Below are 19,992 nucleotides of genomic sequence, written 5' to 3'. Positions count from 1 at the left end.
TGATGAGACCTGGGTGGTGGCAGGGAGTTCAGTAGTCTCACAGCTTGGGGGAGGTAGCTGTTTCCCATCCTAACAATCCTTGTCCTAATGCTTCAGTACCTCCTGCCTGATGATAAGATGGGGTGGGGGGGAGTCAAAGAGATTGTTAGATAGATAGGAGGGACCCTTGACAATGCTAAGAGGCCTGTGTACACAGCATTCCTGATATATATATCCCTGCTGAGTGGAAGAAATATCCTGATGATCCTATCAGAATATAAGGAGACCAAATATTCTGGAACTTAGCTTAATATTTGTCAATTTATTTGTGGTAATATTACTATGTGTTGCATGTGGTGCCACATTAACATAGCAATTAGCATGCCGCTATTACAGCTCAGGCATTTCAGAGATTGGAGTTCAATTCAGATATCCTCTGTAAGAAGTTTATATGTCCTTCCAATGAGCACGCGAGTTTCCTCCAGCTGCTCCAGTTTCCTCCCAGTCCAAAGATGTACCAGTAAGTAAGTTAACTGGTCATTGTAAATTGTCCTGTGATTGGACAATTGGTTAAATTGGTGGGTTCCTGAGCAGTGCAGCTTGTTGAGTTTGCAATACATCATAATAAAAAACTGTAAATTACAAGTGTATATATTTGAAAAGGTAAAATAAATACATAAAGAGGAAAAAAATAGTGAGGTAGTGTTCAATGTCCATTCAGAAATTGGATGGCAAAGGGGAAGAAGCTATTCCTGAATCATTGAGTGTGTGCCTTCAGGCTCCTGTGCTTCGTTCCTGAAGGTATGGGTGATGGGGGGGGGGGGTCCTTAATGATGGATGCTGCCTTTTTGAGGCATTGCTCCTTGAAAATGTGGGGAGGCTAGTGTCATGATGAAGCTGACTGAGTTCATAACTTCCTGCAACTTATTTCGATCCCGTGCAGTGCCCCCCCCCACCAATACCAGACAGCAGTGTAGCCAGTTAGAATGCCCTCCGTGGTGCAAGTCTCTTTAGTGACATATCAAATCTCCTCACACTCCTAATGAAATATAGCCACTTTTGTGCCTTCTTTGTAACTCCATTGATATGCTGGGCCCAGGATGGATTATCAGAGATGTTAACACTCAGGAACTTGAAATTGCTCACCCTTTCCACTGCTAATCCACTACAATAAAACAGAAGTTGATAGGCTCGTGATTAGTAAGGGTGTCAAAGGTTACAGGGAGAAGGCAGAAGAATGAGATTGAGAGGAATAATAAATCTGCCATGATGCAGTGCCGAGCAGACTCGATGAGCGAATGGCTTAATTCTCTTCCTATGTCTTATACTCATGGAATGTTCCAACTTTTATACTGGACATCTATGTGCTAAAGTTCTCAATACCATTCCCAATGCTCTTTTGAAGTATTTTAACATTTTCTTTTAATGGTCCTGGCCAGGGTTTCCTCTGAGTTCGTTTAGATACCGTATTTTTCAAATAAATTTTGAGGACATCCTTAGAACTTTTCCTCTGCCTGTCTGGTCATTTTGTGTCATGACAAACTGGGAATGATGTGTTAACCCTGCCAGAGGAACCTAGCTCATGAACAATGTTGTGTGCTATGCTGCAGATGTTCTATGACTCAGTGGTGGCCAGCATTTTATTCTATGATGGGGCAGGAGGGTGAGAGCTATCTTTGTTTACTTGGGGTCTCAATCCTGGGGCTGTTGGAATGACAGAATGCAGATGTTGCCCCTCTTCCTTCCAGTGAATTTGGAGGACATTGCAGAGACAACATTGGAGGTATCTCTGAAATGTATTGAGATACCTGATGTGAATAATGCAAGACAGAATAATTCTGAAATGACTGCAGTCAGATTGTGCATTTCTAGCTGGAGTTCCTTAGAACAGACACTCAGTGGCCACTTTATTAGGTACAGGAGTAGAAGCTGGTGTTGCCTTCTGCTGATGCTTCTCATCCACTTCAACATTAGACATGTTGTGCATTCAGAGATGCTCTTCTGTTGTAACACATGATAATTTGAGTTGCTGTAGTCTTCTTGTCAACTTGAACTAGTCTGGCCATTCTCCTCTGACCAGGCGTTTAATACATTGATTTGCTGCCACATGATTTTAGAGAGGCCCTGTCTTGGTCAGGGTCAACCATGGGTGTTGCGCCACAGCTGGCTATGTTATACACAGGTCAGGGCAGTATGATATGGAGAGCAAACTATTGCCCATGCAGCAGGCTCCCCCTCTCCAAAGGAACAGCAAAGACCGATACAATTTGGCACCTGTGGTGTCACAGCAATTGCCAGTCAGCATTGTACTCAATGTAGGACTGCCTTCAGGACTCCAGCTCCAGGTTTTTCCTTGGCGTTTATTCCTGAAACCTTCCCCATGAGTGGGTTTGAGGTGATAGTTTTCCTTCTCCTGAATGAGCTGTCAGTATGACTGACGTGCCCCATCTGGCCAATGGCATCGTTTTAAGGCACCAGTAGCCCACCTTTGCCTCTTCTGTCAATAGATACTGTTCCACTGGGCTTAGTACCTAAGCCACACATGAAGACTAGCAGGTGGACTTGGTTGTCGGAGGCCACTTGAGACACATGCCATTCGTAGCACTTAATAGGTAGCAGGAGCTTATTCCCACTACCCTTACCCCCCACCACCACCCCCCAGCCTATGAGGTTTATGATCTGTCTCAGGGGTCAAGAGGCTTAGAACAGAAGACTGGTGGACAACTTCGTTTAGTGGTGTGGGTTGAATCACCTGCAGCTCAACATCACTAAGACAAAGGAGTTGGTGGTGGCCTTCAGGAAGGTGAAAATACCCTGCATTCCCATCCTTCATCAAGGAAGCAGATGTGGAAGTTGTCTGAGACTACAAGTTCCTGGGAACTGAGCTGGCCAATAAACTGAACTGGAACAAAATAGAGGCTCTGTACAAGAAGGGACAGAGCCGACTGTACTTGCTGAGGAGGCTCCAGTCATTCAACATCTGCAGTACTATGCTGCAGATGTTCTACAACTCAGCAGTGGCCAGCATTTTATTCTATGCTGAGGCAGCAGGGTGAGAGCAGCTGATGCCAAGGAGAGCAATAAGCTCGTCAGGAAGACTGTTTCTGTTCTGGGGGCTGAACTGGATTTCCTGTCTGAGAGGATGCTGCAGAAGCTATGGAGCATTATAACCATTATTACAGCACGGCCCTTCTAGTCCGTGCCGAACGCTTACTCTCACCTAGTCCCACTGACCCACACTCAGCCCATAACCCTCCATTCCTTTCCTGTCCATATACCTATCCAATTTTACTTTAAATGACAATACTGAACCTGCCTCTACCACTTCTACTGGAAGCTTGTTCCACACAGCTACCACTCTCTGAGTAAAGAAATTCCCCTCGTGTTACCCTTAAACTTTTGCCCCCTCTCAACTCATATCCTCTTGTTTGAATCTCCCCTGCTCTCAATGGAAAAAGCATATCCACGTCAACTCTATCAAGTCCCCCCTCAACCTTCTACGCTCCAAAGAATAAAGACCTAACTTGTTCAATCTTTCCCTGTAACTTAGGTGCTGAAACCCAGGTAACATTCTAGTAAATCTTCTCTGTACTCTCTCTATTTTGTTGATATCTTTCCTATAATTCGGTGACCAGAACTGTACACAATACTCCAAATTTGGCCTTACCAATGCCTTGTACAATTTTAACATTACATCCTAACTCCTATACTCAATGCTTTGATTTATAAGGCCAACAGACCAAAAGCTTTCTTCACCACCCTATCCACATGAGATTCCACCTTCAGGGAACTATGCACCATTATTCCTAGATCACTCTGTTCTACTGCATTCTTCAATGCCCTACCATTTACCATGTATGTCCTATTTGGATTATTCCTACCAAAATGTAGCACCTCAAACTTATCAGCATTAAACTCCATCTGCCATCGTTCAGCCCACTCTTCTAACTGGCCTAAATCTCTCTGCAAACTTTGAAAACCTACTTCATTATCCACAACGCCACCTACCTTAGTATCATTCCCTCTCACCCCCTCCATGGCATACTGGGCAAACAGAGGAGCGCCTTTAGTAACAGACTTATTCCACTGAGGTTCACCACCAAACGCCACAGGAGATCCTTTCTCCCAGTGGCTATAAGATTTTTACAACTCCACCTCCTTAAGTATACAAGTATATGGTTTAAAATTACATCTGTATTTTGCACTGTAGCCCATATCATCTGAGCTGACCGTGTTGTCCATCTACATTGATCCCATATGCCCACAGTAGGTTTTATCTCTCTACTCCTGTCCAAGTACATGGTGCATATGCCTTCTTAATACTTCCTTTGGCAACTTCTTTCTTCTTCCCACCCTCTGCATAAATAACATTAAATTTCTTTTTACATTCATAATGAGATACTTATTTAAAAATTCTCTCCATCACCTTACATCTATGCCATTTAGTTTTAGACACCTGAAGAAAAAGACTGATTACTTACCCTAACTCTAGGGGCTGACACTCTAAGCTTTGTCATGACAAGGAATTACAAGGCCTCGAAATCTTCCTGAGAAATCCATACTTCTCATAATTTTATAAATCTCTTATAAGATCAACTCTCAGCCTCTTATAGTGAGAATAAACCCAGTCCGTCCAATTTCTCCTCAATACTAAAGCCCTCCATTCCAGGCAACCTCCTCATAAAGGTCTTGTGCACTTTTCCTAATGCTGCCACATCCTGAGAACTTCTCAAAGGACTCAACATGGGGATATAGGTAGGATGGTTTCCCCTAGCTAAGGAATTTAAAGCAAGGGAATTTGGAGCCAGCTCTTTACTCAAAGGATGGTGAATTAATGGAGTTCTTTTTCCCAGGGTAGAAATGACTGATACAAGTGGGCATAATTTTAAGGTGATTGGACGAAAATATAGGAGAGATATCAGAGGTAAGTTCTTTATGAAGCAAGTGGTGGGTGCTTGGAATGCCCAGCCAGGGATGTGTGTAGAAGCAGATATATTAGGAGCATTTAAGGATACATGATTGATAGGGAAATAGAGAGCTGTGTAGGAGAGAAGGGTAAGTTAAAAGGTCGGCACAACGTTGTGGGCTGAAGGGCCTGTAATATTTTATTTGGAAAGAGAAATCCAGGATAAGAGGTGGACGTAGGGATATAGCGATATGGCATGAAAATAGTATTGAGATTGAATATCAGACATTGTCTTAATGAGAAGCCTTGCAGGCTCCAAGAGCTGAATGGTCCGCTCCAGCTCCATTGTTTACCTTCACTGAGAATTGTTTCCCCAAGGTATGAGATCCACAATCTTACCATGAACCTTTCTTGCTAGAGGACAGTGTTGTTGTATAGCAGATGCAACTTGCTAAAAGCCTTTAGTTTTGCTAATGAATGATGTTTGGCCCGTTAGTGTACGTTGATGATGACTTGGAGCTCAGTCTCAAAATAAACACAAAGCATAATTTGGTTATCAGCAGTACGATTATTGATGTTGTGATTTGACTCACTAAAACTTCATTTGGACATTCTGTAGAAAATAACCCAGTCTATCCCATGTTTTTTTGAAAATTAAAAATCCTCAATCTTGCAGTATATCCTCTTATGCCTGCTTGTATGTACCTCTAATGCCTGGGGTAAATAATTACCAATTTTGGCTGCTTGTATTCTATGCTACTAAACTGTGAGGAGCAAGAGAGAGCATAGGTTGTATCTTGACTAAGCTATCACCAAAAGCATTTATGCAGGATGTGCTTAAGATGTCCAAGGGATTTAGAGGAACAAATTTGTAAAGAGATTACAGACTGTTGCAAGAAATATAAGGTTGTTATAGTAGTTAATTTTAACTTTCCACATACTGACTGGGAATCCCATACTGTAAAAGGACGAGATGGGATAGAGTTTGTCAGATATTTTCAGGAAAGTTTCCTTCATCAGTGCGTAGAAATCCCAATGGGAGAGTGTGCAATACTAGGCCTCCTATTAGGGAATGAGTCAGGGCAGGTAACTAGTTTGTGTAGGGGAACACTTCGCATCCAGTGACCACAGCCATTAGTTTCAAAGCAAATGTACATAGAGATAGGTCTGGTCTGCTAGTTGAGATTCTAAATTGGAGGAAGGCCAATTTTGATGGTATCAGAAATTATCTGGCAAGTGTGGACTGGGACAGGCTGTTTTCAGGGAAAGATATATTTGGTAAATGGGAGGCCTTCAAAAACGAAATGTTGAGAGTGCAAAGCATGTATGTGCCTGTCAGAAAAAAAGGTAAAGATAACAAGTGTCAGGAACCTTGGTTTTCAAGCCCAGTTTATAGGCAAATAGGAACAAACGAGGTGCTTATGGAGTACAAGAAATGGAAGAGAACACTTAAGAAAGAAACCAGGAAGTCTTTTAAAATGAGGCATGAAGTTGCCATAGCAGACAAGGTGAAGGAGAATCCTAAGGGATTCTGCAGGTATGTTAAGAGCAAAAGGATGGGAAGGGACAAAATTGGTCCTCTGGAAAACCAGAATGGTAGTCCCTGTGCAGAGCCAAAACAAATGGGGGAGATCTTAAATGAATTCTTTACATACGTATTTATTCAGGAGACAGATACAGAGTCTGTAGAAGTGAGGCAAAGCGGCATCAATTTCATGGATCCTGTACAGATTACATAGGAGGAGGTGATTGCTACCCTGAGGAAAATCAGGGTGAATAAATCTCCAGGGCCTGCAAGGTGTTCCCTCGGACCCTACGGGAGACAAGTGCAGAAATTGCCGGGCCCAACAGAGATATTTAAAACATCCTTAGCGACAGGAGAGGTACCAGAGGACTGGAGGATAGCCAATGTTGTTCCGCTGTTTAGAAAAGACTCTAAGCAGAAAGCAGGAATTATAGGCCCATGAGTCTGACATCAGTTGTGGGAAAGTTATTGGAAGCTATTCTTAGGGACCGGATATATAAGTATTTGGATAGACATGGAATGATTAAGGATAGTCGGCATGGCTTCATGTGTGGTTGGTCATGTCTAACCAATCTTACAGAGTTTTTCAAGGAAGTTACCAGGGCAGTGGATGTTATCTATATGGACTTTAGTGAGGCATTTGACAAGGTCCCACATGGAAGGCGGGTCAAGTAGTTTCAGTGGCTCGGCATTCAGGATGAGGTAGTAAACTGGATTAGACATTGGCTTTGTGGGAGAAGCCAGAGGGTAGATGCTCTGACTAGTGGTGTGCCGCAGGGATCGGTGCTGGTCCTTTGTTGTTTATTATCTAGATTAGTAAATACGAGGATGACACCAAGATTGTGGGTGTAGTGGACAGCAAGGAAGGCTATCAGGGGGTCTGCATCAGCTGGAAAAATAGTACCATAAAAAACCATAGTAGTAGGTCTTACACAGTGAACATACATAATTCATTGAAAGTGGCATCACAAATAGATAGGGTCATAAAGAAAGCTTCTGGCACATTAGCCTTCAAAGTCAATGTATTGGGTACAGAAGATGGGATGTTATGTCAGATGTTGGTGAGGCCATAATTTGGAGTATTGTATCCAGTTTTGGTCACCTACCGATAGGAAAGATGTAAACAAGGTTGAAAGAGTACAGAGAAATTTTACAAGGATGTTGCCAGGTCTGGAGGACCTGAGTTATAAGGAAAGATCAAATAGGTTAGGACTGTATTCTTTAGAATGTAGAAGATTGAGAGGAGATATAAAAGAGGTATACAAAATTATGAGGGGTATAGATAGGGTAAATGCAAGCAGGCTGGTTTCCATTGAGGTTGGGTGGGTTTACAACTAGAGGTCATGGCTTAAGAGTGAAAGTTGAAAAGTTTAAGAGGAACGAGGGGAAACTTCTTCACTCAGAAGGTCGTAAGAGTGTCAAATTGGCCTTCAGCACAAGTGGTCTGTGCAAGCTTGATTTCAACTTTTAGGAGAAGTTTCGACAGGTACATGGTTAGTTTTTATACGGAGGGCTGTGGTTGCAGTGCAGGTCGATGGGAGTAGGCCGTTTAAACAGTTTCAGCATGGACTAGATGGGCTGAAGGGCCTGTTTCTGCACTGTTCTTTTCTATGACTCTGAATTTGTGAGGCAAGTTCTTTTATAGAGAGATTGGTAGGTGCCTGGAACATGGTGCTTGGGCAGGTGGTGGACTTACAAACCCCATTTCCAGAAATGTTGGGATATTTTCCAAAACGCAATAAAAACAAAAATCCGTGATATGTTAATTCACGTGAACCTTTATTTAACTGACAAAAGTACAATGAAATGATTTACAATAGTTTATTGACCAACTTTATTTTGTGCAATACACAAACTTTGTTTTGTAAATATACACAAATTTAGAATTTGATGGCTGCAACACACTCAACAAAAGTTGGGACAGAAGCATGTTTACCATTGTGTTACATCACCTTTCCTTTTAATAACACTTTTTAATCGTTAATCGAACTGAGGATACTAATTGTATTAGATTTACAATTGGAAATTTTGTCCATTCTTGCGTGATATAAGACTTCAGCTGCTCAACAGTACGTGATCTCCGTTGTCTGATTCTCCTCTTTATGATGCGCCATACATTTTCAATAGGAGATAGATCTGGACTAGCAGCAGGCCAGTCAAGCACACGCACTCTGTGTCTACAAAGCCACGCTGTTGTAGCCCGTGCAGAATGTGGTCTGGCATTGTCCTGCTGAAATAAGCATGGACGTCCCGGGAAGAGACGTTGCCTTGATGGCAACATATGTCTCTCTAAAATCTTAATATACACCTCAGAGTCAATGGTACCTTCACATACATGCAACTCACCCATACCGTGGGCACTGATGAACCCCCATACCATCACAGATGCTGGCTTTTGCACCTTTCGCTGATAACAATCAGGATGGTCGTTTTCATCTTTGGCACGGAGAACTTTACGCCTGTTTTTTCCAAAAACCAGCTGACATGTGGACTCATCTGACCATAGCACACGGTTCCACAGTCTTTCGGTCCATCTGAGATGAGCTCGGGCCCAGAGAAATCGCCGGCGTTTCTGCATAGAGTTGATGTATGGCTTCCTCCTTGCGTAATACAGTTTCAAGTTGCATTTCTGGATGCAACAACGGACTGTGTTAAGTGACAATGGTTTTCCGAAGTACTCCCGAGCCCAGGTGGCTATAATTGTCACATTAGCATGAAGGTTTCTTAGGCAGTGCTGCCTGAGGGCTCGAAGATCACACGCATTCAACAGTGGTTTCCGACCTTGCCCTTTACGCACTGAGATGTCTCTGAATTCTCTGAATCTTTTCACAATATTATGTACTGTAGATGTTGAAAGACCTAAATTCTCTGCAATCTTGCGTTGGGAAATGTTCCTTTTGAACTGACTAACAATTCTCTCACAAATTTTGGCACAAAGAGGTGAGCCACGACCCATCCTTGCTTGCAAAGACTGAGCCTTTGATGGACGCTACTTTTAAACCCAGTCATGATACCTCACCTGCTACCAATTAGCCTGCTTAATGTGGAGTCTTCTAAACCGGTGTACTTGAATATTCTGTGCACTTTTCAATCTTATTTTAACTCTGTCCCAACTTTTGTTGAGTGTGTTGCAGCCATCAAATTCTAAATTTGTGTATATTTACAAAATACAATTAAGTTGGTCAGTAAAACTATTGAAAATCTTTTCTTTGTACTTTTGTCAGTTAAATAAGGGTTCATGTGAATTAACATATCACAGATTTTAGTTTTTATTGCATTTTGGAAAATATCCCAACTTTTCTGGAAATGGGGTTTGTAGATAAGATAACAATATAAAGGGCATTTTGACAGACATGAGCAGGCAAGGAATAGAGGGATAGAGACCATCTGCAGGCAGATAGAATTACTTTAGATTAGTCAGCATGATCAGCACAGACAGGGTTTGTTTGATAGATGAGGTAAGTCACTTGATCATTCGAGGCTGCTTCACAGTAAATAAAATCTTTTCTTAAACTCACCTTCCTGCCAAATGCCAACTTCCATATTCCCAATTAACTCTGTGTCAGCCACTCCCAGTTTTTAATGTTGTAAGTTCATGAGCATTCATCTCTCTTGTACAAAAATACTTGCTACCCTCGGATTGCATCAGAAATGCCTGAGATTTGTGGCGGTGTGCAGCAATCTGTAGGTGAAAGTTTTGTGGTGAGGACTTGCATTATAATAAGAGACTAGATAGACTGAGACTTTTCTTGGAGCATAGGAGGTGGAGATCTAACCTTAGGGAAGGTTCTAAATCAAAACAGGTGTAGTTAAGATAGATGGAGTTTAAAACTAGAGGACCTAAACTTAAGGTGATATAGAAAGATTTTAAAAGACCTGTGGGGAAACTTTGTCATGCAAACGATGGTGGGTATATTCAAAGATTAAAAGTACATGTATAAATTATACAACCTTGAGATCTGTCTGCCTATGGGCAGTCACAAAGTAAGAAATCAAAAGAACCCAATTTAAAAAACAGACCAACACCCTATGTGCAAAGAAAAAGAAAAAAAACACAAATCATGCAAACAATAGAAGCAAGCAACAGCATTCTGAAACAAAATCAAGTCTATAGACTGGAATTCCTGGAGCAGGTGGAGTGGCCCAAAGCCTTGGTCTCAAGTTCATCATATAATGGGGTAAGCTGCTGTGAAGCTCGCAGACATGAAGTGTGTAGTAGTGGGAGCAGACTCAGAGCCTCAGCACCATGGGGAGAGGAGGGAACATCATTGCAGAGAGAGCAAAATCGGCCCAACCCTCACCTCTGGTCCCGGCACCCTGCCTTTCCAGTCTATTTGGGTTGGTATATAAATTGTCTACAAACATGCAGTGCCTAGACTTCACCACCAAGTCCAAAGCTGTGTGCTTGATTTCTCCAAATCAGCTCAGCACTTAAGAGTAATCCAACCTCGCATCTGGTTTAGGTAGATGGGCACCAAAACTGCTCCACCTCGACTCCTCTTCGAGTAGATCGTTCCAAATCCATTTCAGTCTCCAAAACTGCCTCAAACACGTTGTGCCTTGACTTTATGATACACCAGCAGGACTCCTCATCCCACGAGTCAGCTTCACTTCCACTCACCTCTTCATTGTTTGTGGTGATAGTCTACCACGATTTACCTCATAAAAAGTGTTATTAATGATGTTTTTAGTCGTATTTCTTGACTTCTGAACTACCAGTAAGCTGTCGCACAAATGATCGAATGGCGGAGCACTATCAATGGGCTAAATGGCCTAATTCTGCTCCTATGTCTAATGGTCTTGTATTTCAGATAGACATCTTAGCTAGCATGGATGATTTAAGCTGAAAGGCCTATTTCTGTGCTGTATAACTCTAAGACTCTAAAGGACACAACTTGTGTCCATGGACCATATGGAAAAATTCACCTAAAAAGCCATTGTAAGCAGCTCACCCATTGAATTGTAAACAAACTCTTTATTAATAATGTCTCTAGAGTGTGTACTATTATCTGCCTTCCTCTGGCCTCAGTCACTGCCACTAGTTAATTTGTGGTTATGTCAGTAAGTTTAATAATGTACAATTACACTTGAATCTTGAAAAAATTGGAAGGTGCCTGATAGCTTTTTTCCCCAGCATGAACATTTCTGGCTTGTTTCTCCCCTTGTAACTTGTTTTTGTCACTTCAGCTCATTTAGAGTAGTTAGATTTTAGGCTGATCACCTCTTCCCTTGAAGTGAAGAAGTGCAGTTTATTACTGATGAAAGGCTGTAGAGATGTGTTTTACCCATTGCTTACATTATCTGAAATTCTAAACTGTATTTTAACTCTTGTTTTCTTTCAGTGTTACTTGTTAGCATGCTACAGTGGACAGAGGAATTTGAAATCATTCCTGATGTTTGGCGTCATTTGTCTCTGTAACCTCTATCTGCATGAACATCGTAATATTTGGCAGATTCTGTTTCATGTGGCAGTGGCTGCATTTTCAACTCTGCAGACATGGATGAGACAACCACAAGGAAAGGCCCCCGACTACAATGTCTGAGTGTCGAACTACGGAGAGTAGTTCCATGTAAAGCACAGAATGACCTGGGATATAGAGCCTGAAGTGAAAGATTCATGTCCATTATGGGCCAAATGATGAAACTTATTTGACTTCCTTGGAAACACTGTGGCACAATGCTGACACTCGAAGCTGCTAATCAAGGTTGTGAAGATGAATTCCTGCAGTTAGGTCCTTATTGCTGCAATGTATGGGGTACTTATTTGGGCACTAGACATGAGGCTGGAAAATCCCAGATACCTTGTTAGCGTTCTATTTGGATTCAATTGATATGAGATTTTTTTGTCAAATTTTTGTTTAAAGTTTATTTCTCTTTGGTTCAAAAGGCAATGATTTGTATTTTGAGTGCAAAGCACATACAGTGAAATCACAAGGCTCTGCTTTTGTGTTCAACTTCAGAGACTTGACCACTTAATTTGAATTGACACTCCCAATACAGGACTGAGGAGATACTGTACTACCTAAGATGCGCTGCTCACTTGAGTGTTCACATGAGATTCATGTCACCATCTGGATGGAAATTGAAATTCTCCTCCTACTTCTCATTAGTATTTACATTTCATCAAGTACTTTTTAACCATAAAATACTTTACTTGGTCATTTATTATGCAGAAATTTGCTCTGTTTCCTGCATTACAATAGCAGCTGCATTTTTTTACCCCAAAGTATTTAATTGGTTTTCAAACTTTCAAGCAGCCTGTAATTACAAAGTATAAAAATAGGAACTGCTGGACAGTTCAGTAATTCAGGTTCAAGTTCAAGTTTATTTATTGTCATCTGCCTATACATAACAACGTTCCTCTAGACCACAGTACACCCACAATACATAAATCATGCACAGCACATAAACCAAAATATTATACCATAAATAAGTTAATAAAATATAGTTCAAAATGAATGTAGTGAAGTGCAACACAGGTAAACAGTACAGAAAACAGATCAAACACGAGGAAATCTGTGGTCCTGATGAAGGGTCTCGGCCCGAAACGTCGACAGTGCTTCTCCCCATATATGCTGCCTGGCCTGCTGCGTTCCACCAGCATTTTGTGTGTGTTGCAGAAAACAGATCTAGTGAAGAGAGCATGGTGGTGCCAGGGTATTCATAAGTCTCGCAGCCAGAGGGAAGAAAATGTTACCCAGTCTAGTAGTGCTGGACTTGATGCAGAAGGGGAGAGTTGCTTCTGTGTTCTTTGAACACAGAACGGTACAGCACAGTAACAGGAAATTCAGCCTACAATGTTGTGCCAAACCAGCTAAAAAGCAAGTCAGAAGCACTGATACACTAATCCCTCCTACCTACATCATGTCCATATCCCTCCATCTTCCAAACATCCATGTGCCTATCCAAACGTGTCTTAAAAGCCTCTAATGTATTTGCCTCTACCACCATACCAGGCAGTGCATTCCAGGCATCCACCACTCTGAGTAAAAAAACTTGCCCCTCACATCTCCCTTGAACCTACACCCTCTCACCTTCAATGCAACCCTGGGAAACAGATACTCTCTGTCCACTCTATCTATGCCTCTCATAATCTTGTAAACCTCTATCAGATCTCCCTTCAGTCTCTGGTGCTTGAGAGAAAACAACCCAAGTTTATCCAGCCTCTTATGATAGCACATGCTCTCAAAACCAGACAACATCCTGGTATACCTCTCTGCACCCTCTCCAAAGCCTCAACATTCTTTCTACAGTGGGACAATCAGAACTGTACACAATACTCCATGTGTGGCCGAACCAGAGTTTTATAAAGTTCCAACATAACCACCTGACTTTTGAACTCAGTGCCTTGACTAATAAAAGCAAGCATTCCATAAGCTTTCTCAACCACCTTATCAACCTGTGTAGCCACATTCAAGGAGCTATGAAGTTGGATCCCGAGATCTTCTTTGCTGAGTAACATCATTAAAGATCTTGCCCTTAACTTGTCCTTGCATTTGCCCTAACAAGGTGTAACACCTCACACTTATCTGTCTTGGATTCCATCTACCATTTCTCAGTCTGTATCTGCAATGGTTTGTGTCATGCTGTATTATTTGCCAGTCTTCTACACTCTCCACAACTCCACCAATCTTGGTATCATCCCCAGATTTACTAACCCACCATCTATATTTTCGTCCAGTTCATTTAAATACATCACAAACAGCAGAGGTCCCAGCACAGACCCCTTTGGAACTCCACAAATTTCAGACCCCAGCTCAAATAAATCCCTTCAACCATTATTCTGTCTTCCATGCACAAGTCACATGCCGGTGATAATAAACCTGATTCTGATTTTGAAGCTAGTTCTGAAACCAAACAGCCAAGTCACCAGAGACCCTATGCATATTAATCTTGGAGAGGATACAGATAATGATGAAAGGCCCAGCAATCTCCTCGCGTATCTCCTTCAGTAACCTGGGTTATAGTTTGATCTGAAACATTAACTATTTCTACCAATGCTGCCTTTTGTGCTGAATGTTTCCAGTATATTTTTACTTCTATTTCAGATTTCCTGCATTTAGTTTTTACAGTTTTCATTTTAATCTGCCTATTTCCATCCACCTGCACCAGACAATGGCCCTTCATACCCCTTCCATACAAGTACTCTCTTAAATGTAACATTTAACAAGCTTCTCTTAAATGTCGAAATCAAAACCACATCCACCTCTTGCGCTGGCAGCATGTTCTATGCTCTCACCACCTTCTGAATGAAGATGTTCCTCCTTATGTTCCCTTATGTTAAACATTTCACCTTTCACCCTTAACCCATGACCTCTAGTTCTAGTCTCACTCAATCTCATTGGGAAAAGCCTGCTTGTATTTACCCTATTTATACCCCTCATCTCTTGAATTTTCCTAAGATATTATTTTCTCATTTAAAATTTTCTCCCCTTCCTCTTTTCTCCCAAATCCCAAATTGAACTGTTGCTAGCCATAAAAGAAATCATAGGAGGAACTTAGCAGGTCAGGCAACATCCATGGAAGCAGAGGGGTGGTTAATGCTTTGCATCTCAACGGTTGCCACTTTTCCTTTTGCATTTTGCAACAAAAATGCAGAAAAGCTGCAAATACTTAGCAATTATGGAGAGAAAATCTGTATTAATGTTCAAAACGCTAATTTTAATTGAGGTTCAGGTTCTTTTCCATAGATGCTGCCTGGCGTGAGATTTCTAGCATCAATCTTCATTTCAGATTTTCCAGCATTTGCAGTGTTTTGGGCCTTTACTAACTAACTATAAAGGAAGCTGAATACAAGTCTTTACTGTGCCTCATCGATAATATTTAAAACTGACACAGTAGGGATTAGTTGTTTTGTAACTATGCCTGTGCCTGGGAATTCCAATTTGTGAGAGAATGCAAGAGTGAATTTTATTGCTTCCAGGCCATACTTCAGTGTCACACTGCTGCCTTTTGGGATCTGAATGTTTTCCTATTTAGGTTTCCATAATTGAGTATTTATTTTATGAGAATTGTAACATGCTAATATCTATATACATTTATGTGACTGTGTTACAACATTTTGTAGGAAATTGGTAAGAAATAAAATATGTAATGCATATATTTAGAGAATCGAGCAAGCCCAAATGGTTTCCACCAATACAAAATATGATGTGCAGACTGCATTTGTCGAGGGAATAATTTATCTTCTAAACTGGCACTGATGACCTGTACACTACTTTATCCTCCGCTGGCTCCAGGCTTTCAATCACCGGTTCTTTGACTTTCTCACGTCCTGCAAAGATCACCCGTCTACAGACCACAGAACCCGCTAACTCCAAGGTCGGTAGGCCTGGATGTCTCCAGACTGTGATCCCTGCTGTCGATCTCAACGGTGCTAACAATCCAGAGCAAATTCAAAACCCAGACTCCCTCACCATCAACGCAGGTTCCAACGACCTCGGACATCTCCAAAGTGCCAACTGTGCAACCTCCAACTCTGACTCCAGCCTTGACCTCCAGGCCGGGTCTTCATGCGCTGTTGCTGAAACCCCTGTCTCCACTTCCCCCACTGCCAGTCCACATTCCGCAATCCCGTCTCTCAGGTTCCACTGCCAGCTCATGTCCTCGGAGACTCCACCTTCTTCCCACCCCTGTTTTCCCTGAACACCCCAATCCTCCGACCTTCCCCTCTCCAAGGCAGAATGTTCTGTCCTCAGTAAGGGCCTCACCTTTATCAGCCATTCCCTCTGACTTTACCCTCTCCAAGGCAGAAAATTCTGTCCTCAGTAAGGGCCTCATCTTTGTCAACCTTGCCCTCTCCGAAGCAGAATGTTCTGTCCTCAATAAGGGCCTCGCCTTTGTCCCCCTGTGTCCACACCTCAGTTTTGTACCTACAGTGACGGTGAGTCTCCTTCTGCCGCCTCCATCTCCGAGCCTATTTCTTTGGCAAGGACTCCCCACCCCGCAACTATGACCCCTTCTCCCGTCTTCTACCCTCCTCTTCCTGGACACCCTACCCTGGTCTTCTGCCCGTTCTGGACCTTTTCCTTGCCAACCGCAAATGGGACATTAACCATCTAGACTTTAACACCTCTCTCTCCTATTCCAACCTCACTCCTTCTGAACGCTCGGCTCTTCACTCTGCACTGATTCTAACCTCACCATCAAACCCTCAGGTAAGGGGGGTGCTGTAATAGTGTGGTGTACTGACCTCTACCTTGCCAAGGCCCAGCGCCAACTCTCAGACACCTCTTTACTCCTCGAACAGGACCCTACTAAGGAACACCAGGCCATTGTCTCCCAAACCATCACCAACCTTATTGACTCTGGGGATCTCCCATCCATTGCCATCAACCTCATAGTTCCTTCACCCTGCACCTCTCGTTTCAACCTCCTACCCAAGATCCACGATCCCACTTGTCCAGGTAGACCCACTGTGTCAGCTTGTTGCTGCCCCACTGAACTCATATCAGCATACCTTGACTCTGCTTTACCCTCCCTAGTTCAGTCCCTTCCTACCTACATCCATGACACTTCACACGCTCTGGATCTTTTCAATGATTTCAGGCCCCCTGGCCCCCTTCACCTTATTTTTACTATGGATGTCCATGAACAACCCTCACTCCTTCATAACCCTCCACTTTTCTATCACCCAGATGCCTATCTAGGAGTTTCTTTAAAGCCCATAATATATCTGCCTCTGCCACCACCCCTGGCAGGGCATTCTATGCGCCCATCACTCTCTGTCAAAAAAACTCTTGATAACCCCCCCCCCTTTTACTGTACTTCCAATCACTTTAAAATCACAACTCTTGAACTCAATCCCCAACTAATGAAGGCCAACACACTGTAATGCCTTCTTAACCACCTTATCAAATTCTGTAATTTCTTCTCATCTGTGTCATGAATGGTTGACCCTTTACTTTAAGACTGTAACCCCTGGCTCTTGATCATCACCATCCACTCCCCATTGAGCCTTGGGTGGCATCAATTTGGCACCTACACTCAAGAGCCCAGAAAGAAAACTGGTAGGTTTCAGCAAGATCACCCTCCATACTTTTAAACTGAGCTTAACTACTCTAATATTTCCTCAAAGAACAGACCCACCATCACAGTAATCAGTCTGGTCTACCTGTTGCAAACACCTGAAGTCATTGAGTGAATCTATTGCCTCGATAGGCAATTGGGCGTGCTCTCTGTTTTATGCAAGTAGACTGTCAGAAACTTGTACAGAGAAATGAGCCCATTGACCAAATATTGTACATTTAGTCCAAAGAAAAATTCAATGAAGAGTAATGTAGCTGATTCCAACGAACAAAGGTTTTGGACTTTATGGACAGTAGCTGAAGATAGCAGGGCAGTTAGATAAGCTGTTAAGAAGACATACAAAGTATTTCATTTACTGGCCAAAGCTTATGTTAGTATTGTACTGTATTTAGACCAGCAAAGTCACCGTTTGTTTACCTTCTGTTGGTCTGGTCACTAGTATGTTATTGCCCAAGCCAGAACACAGAGGAGATTCACAGGATTGGAAAACAGTAGTAATGAGGTTCAAAATCAGGTTTATTATAACTGATTTCTATGGTTTTGTGGAGGCAGTACAGTGTAAGATATTAAAATGGCTATCAGTTACAAAAATAAATAAATGGGCCAAGTTAGGCTCATGGACTGTTCAAAAATCTGATGGTAGATGGGAAGAAATTATTCTTAAAATATTGAGTCCAGATCATCAGGCTCCTGTATCATCTCCATCTATGATGGTCATGTGAAGAGGGCATATCTCAGATGGTGATGGTCTTTACTGATAAATGTCACCTCTTGAAGATGTACATGATGGTGGGGGGGAGGGGTTGTGCTGTGATGGAACAGGCTGTTTGTTCTGTGCATTGGAGCCTCCATACTAAGCTGTAATGGAACCAGTCAGAGAATATTTGTAGAAATTTGCAACCTCCCCTTCCTGAAATCCACAATTCCTTGGTCTTGCTGATGTTGAGTGCAAGGTTGTTGTTGCAACACCACTCAACCAGCTGATCTGTCTCACTCCTGCATGCTTACTTAACACCATCTAAGATTCTGGTGTCATTGAGAAATTTATAAGTGGTGTTTGAGCAGTGAGTAGCCACACAGTCATGAGTGCAGAGAGAGTATTGCAGTATGTATCCCTGAGGAGCACCTGTGTTGATTGTCAGCAAGGATAAGATACTACTACTAATCCACACTGACTGTGGTCTCCTGATGAGGAGGTCAAGGATCTAATTACAGAGGCCATGTTTGAAGGTTGTTAATTAGTGCTTGGGGATTGATGGTGTTGAACACTGAGCTTCAATCAATAAACAGCAACTTTACTAATGTCTACATGCTCCAAAGCTGATTGGAAATCCAATGAGATTGTGTCTGCTGTAGACAGGTCTATAGTAGTAGGCAAATTGCAGCAAGTTCAGGTCTTTGTTTAGGCAGGAGTTAATTCTAGCCATAATCAACCTCCCAAACCGTTTCATCACAGTAGACGAGTGCTACCATGCTATAGTCATTGAAGCATCTTAGCCTGCTCTCAAAGCTGATTGATGTCCCTTTGAAGCAGATGGGAACCTTTCACTGTGGCAGTGAGAGGTTAAAGATGTCCATGAACACTCTGCCCATTTGCTCAGCTCAGGTTTTCAGTGCCCTGCTAGGGTACATCACTGGGGCCTAATGCCTTGAGAAGGTTCACCTTTTGAAAGATGTTCCGATGTCAGCCTCTAAAACAAAGAGCGTAGGATTACCAGATGCTGCATAGATTCTCCTTTTCAAAGCATATGTAAAAGGTGTTGAGCTCACTGGGGAGTGAAACATCACAGCTATCTACACTGTTATGTTTCACCATATAGGAAGTAATAGCATACAAACAGCTGTCCTGCATCCAGTTGTGTCTCTAACTTCACACAGAATTGCTTTTTCACTCTCGTGATGGCTCTCCATAGAGCATCCATGAAACTTGAGAGGAGATTTAATTTCATATAAACGCTATGGGGAAGCCCTGGTAAGATAAACGTGGAGGATTTATTTAGACATAGAAGCACGGTTAGACCATTCACCCTTTGAGTCTGCTTTGCTATTTCCCAAAGCTGAGACAGAAGTAAATAGAGGACATAAACTTAATTTTCACAGTTCAGTAAGCTTGCTTCCGCACAGGGAAGATGATTGAAGAAAGCAGTGAGCTAAGGCACCAGCCTTGGTGGTGGTAGAAGGTAACTCGTAAATAGAATGGATCAAGCAGATAACAATATATTTTTGTCGATAAGGACATTATGTTGCAATAGGAGGGTAAGTATACTAGCACCAAATTAAGGTAAGGATTAAAGAATAGCTTTGTTACAAGTATATCACAACATAAAGTGAAATATGCCGTTTGCATCAAATAAAATCAGCAAGGATTGTGCTGGGCAGCCCACAATTGTTGTCATATTTCCATTGCTAACACAGCACACCCACAGACTCACTAACCCTAAGGTGTACATCTTTGGAATGTGGGAGGAAAGAAGAATGCACCAACTGCTTACAGACAGCAGCGGGAATTGAAGCTCAATCTTACAGCCAACACTGTCAAGCCTTGTGCTGACCA

General features: G+C 42.3%; 1 protein-coding gene across 5 annotated transcripts in view; it reads left to right on the top strand.

Annotated features, from left to right (window-relative positions):
- Window positions 1–15,567, top strand: part of sec22a (SEC22 homolog A, vesicle trafficking protein) — a 121,214-nt gene extending 105,647 nt beyond the window's left edge. For all 5 annotated transcript variants that reach the window (XM_073046129.1, XM_073046127.1, XM_073046124.1 and 2 more), the window contains one exon: window positions 11,753–15,567. In XM_073046129.1, coding sequence (XP_072902230.1) covers window positions 11,753–11,953 — 201 coding nt within the window. In that variant the 3' untranslated portion in view covers window positions 11,954–15,567. The remainder of the gene's footprint in view (window positions 1–11,752) is intronic.
- Window positions 15,568–19,992: the final 4,425 nt, after the last annotated feature.

Source organism: Hemitrygon akajei, chromosome 5 (assembly GCF_048418815.1).
Source record: "Hemitrygon akajei chromosome 5, sHemAka1.3, whole genome shotgun sequence".
In the NCBI taxonomy this organism is placed as follows: Eukaryota; Metazoa; Chordata; class Chondrichthyes; order Myliobatiformes; family Dasyatidae; genus Hemitrygon; species Hemitrygon akajei.
This window is presented reverse-complemented; position numbering and strand designations above follow the sequence as displayed.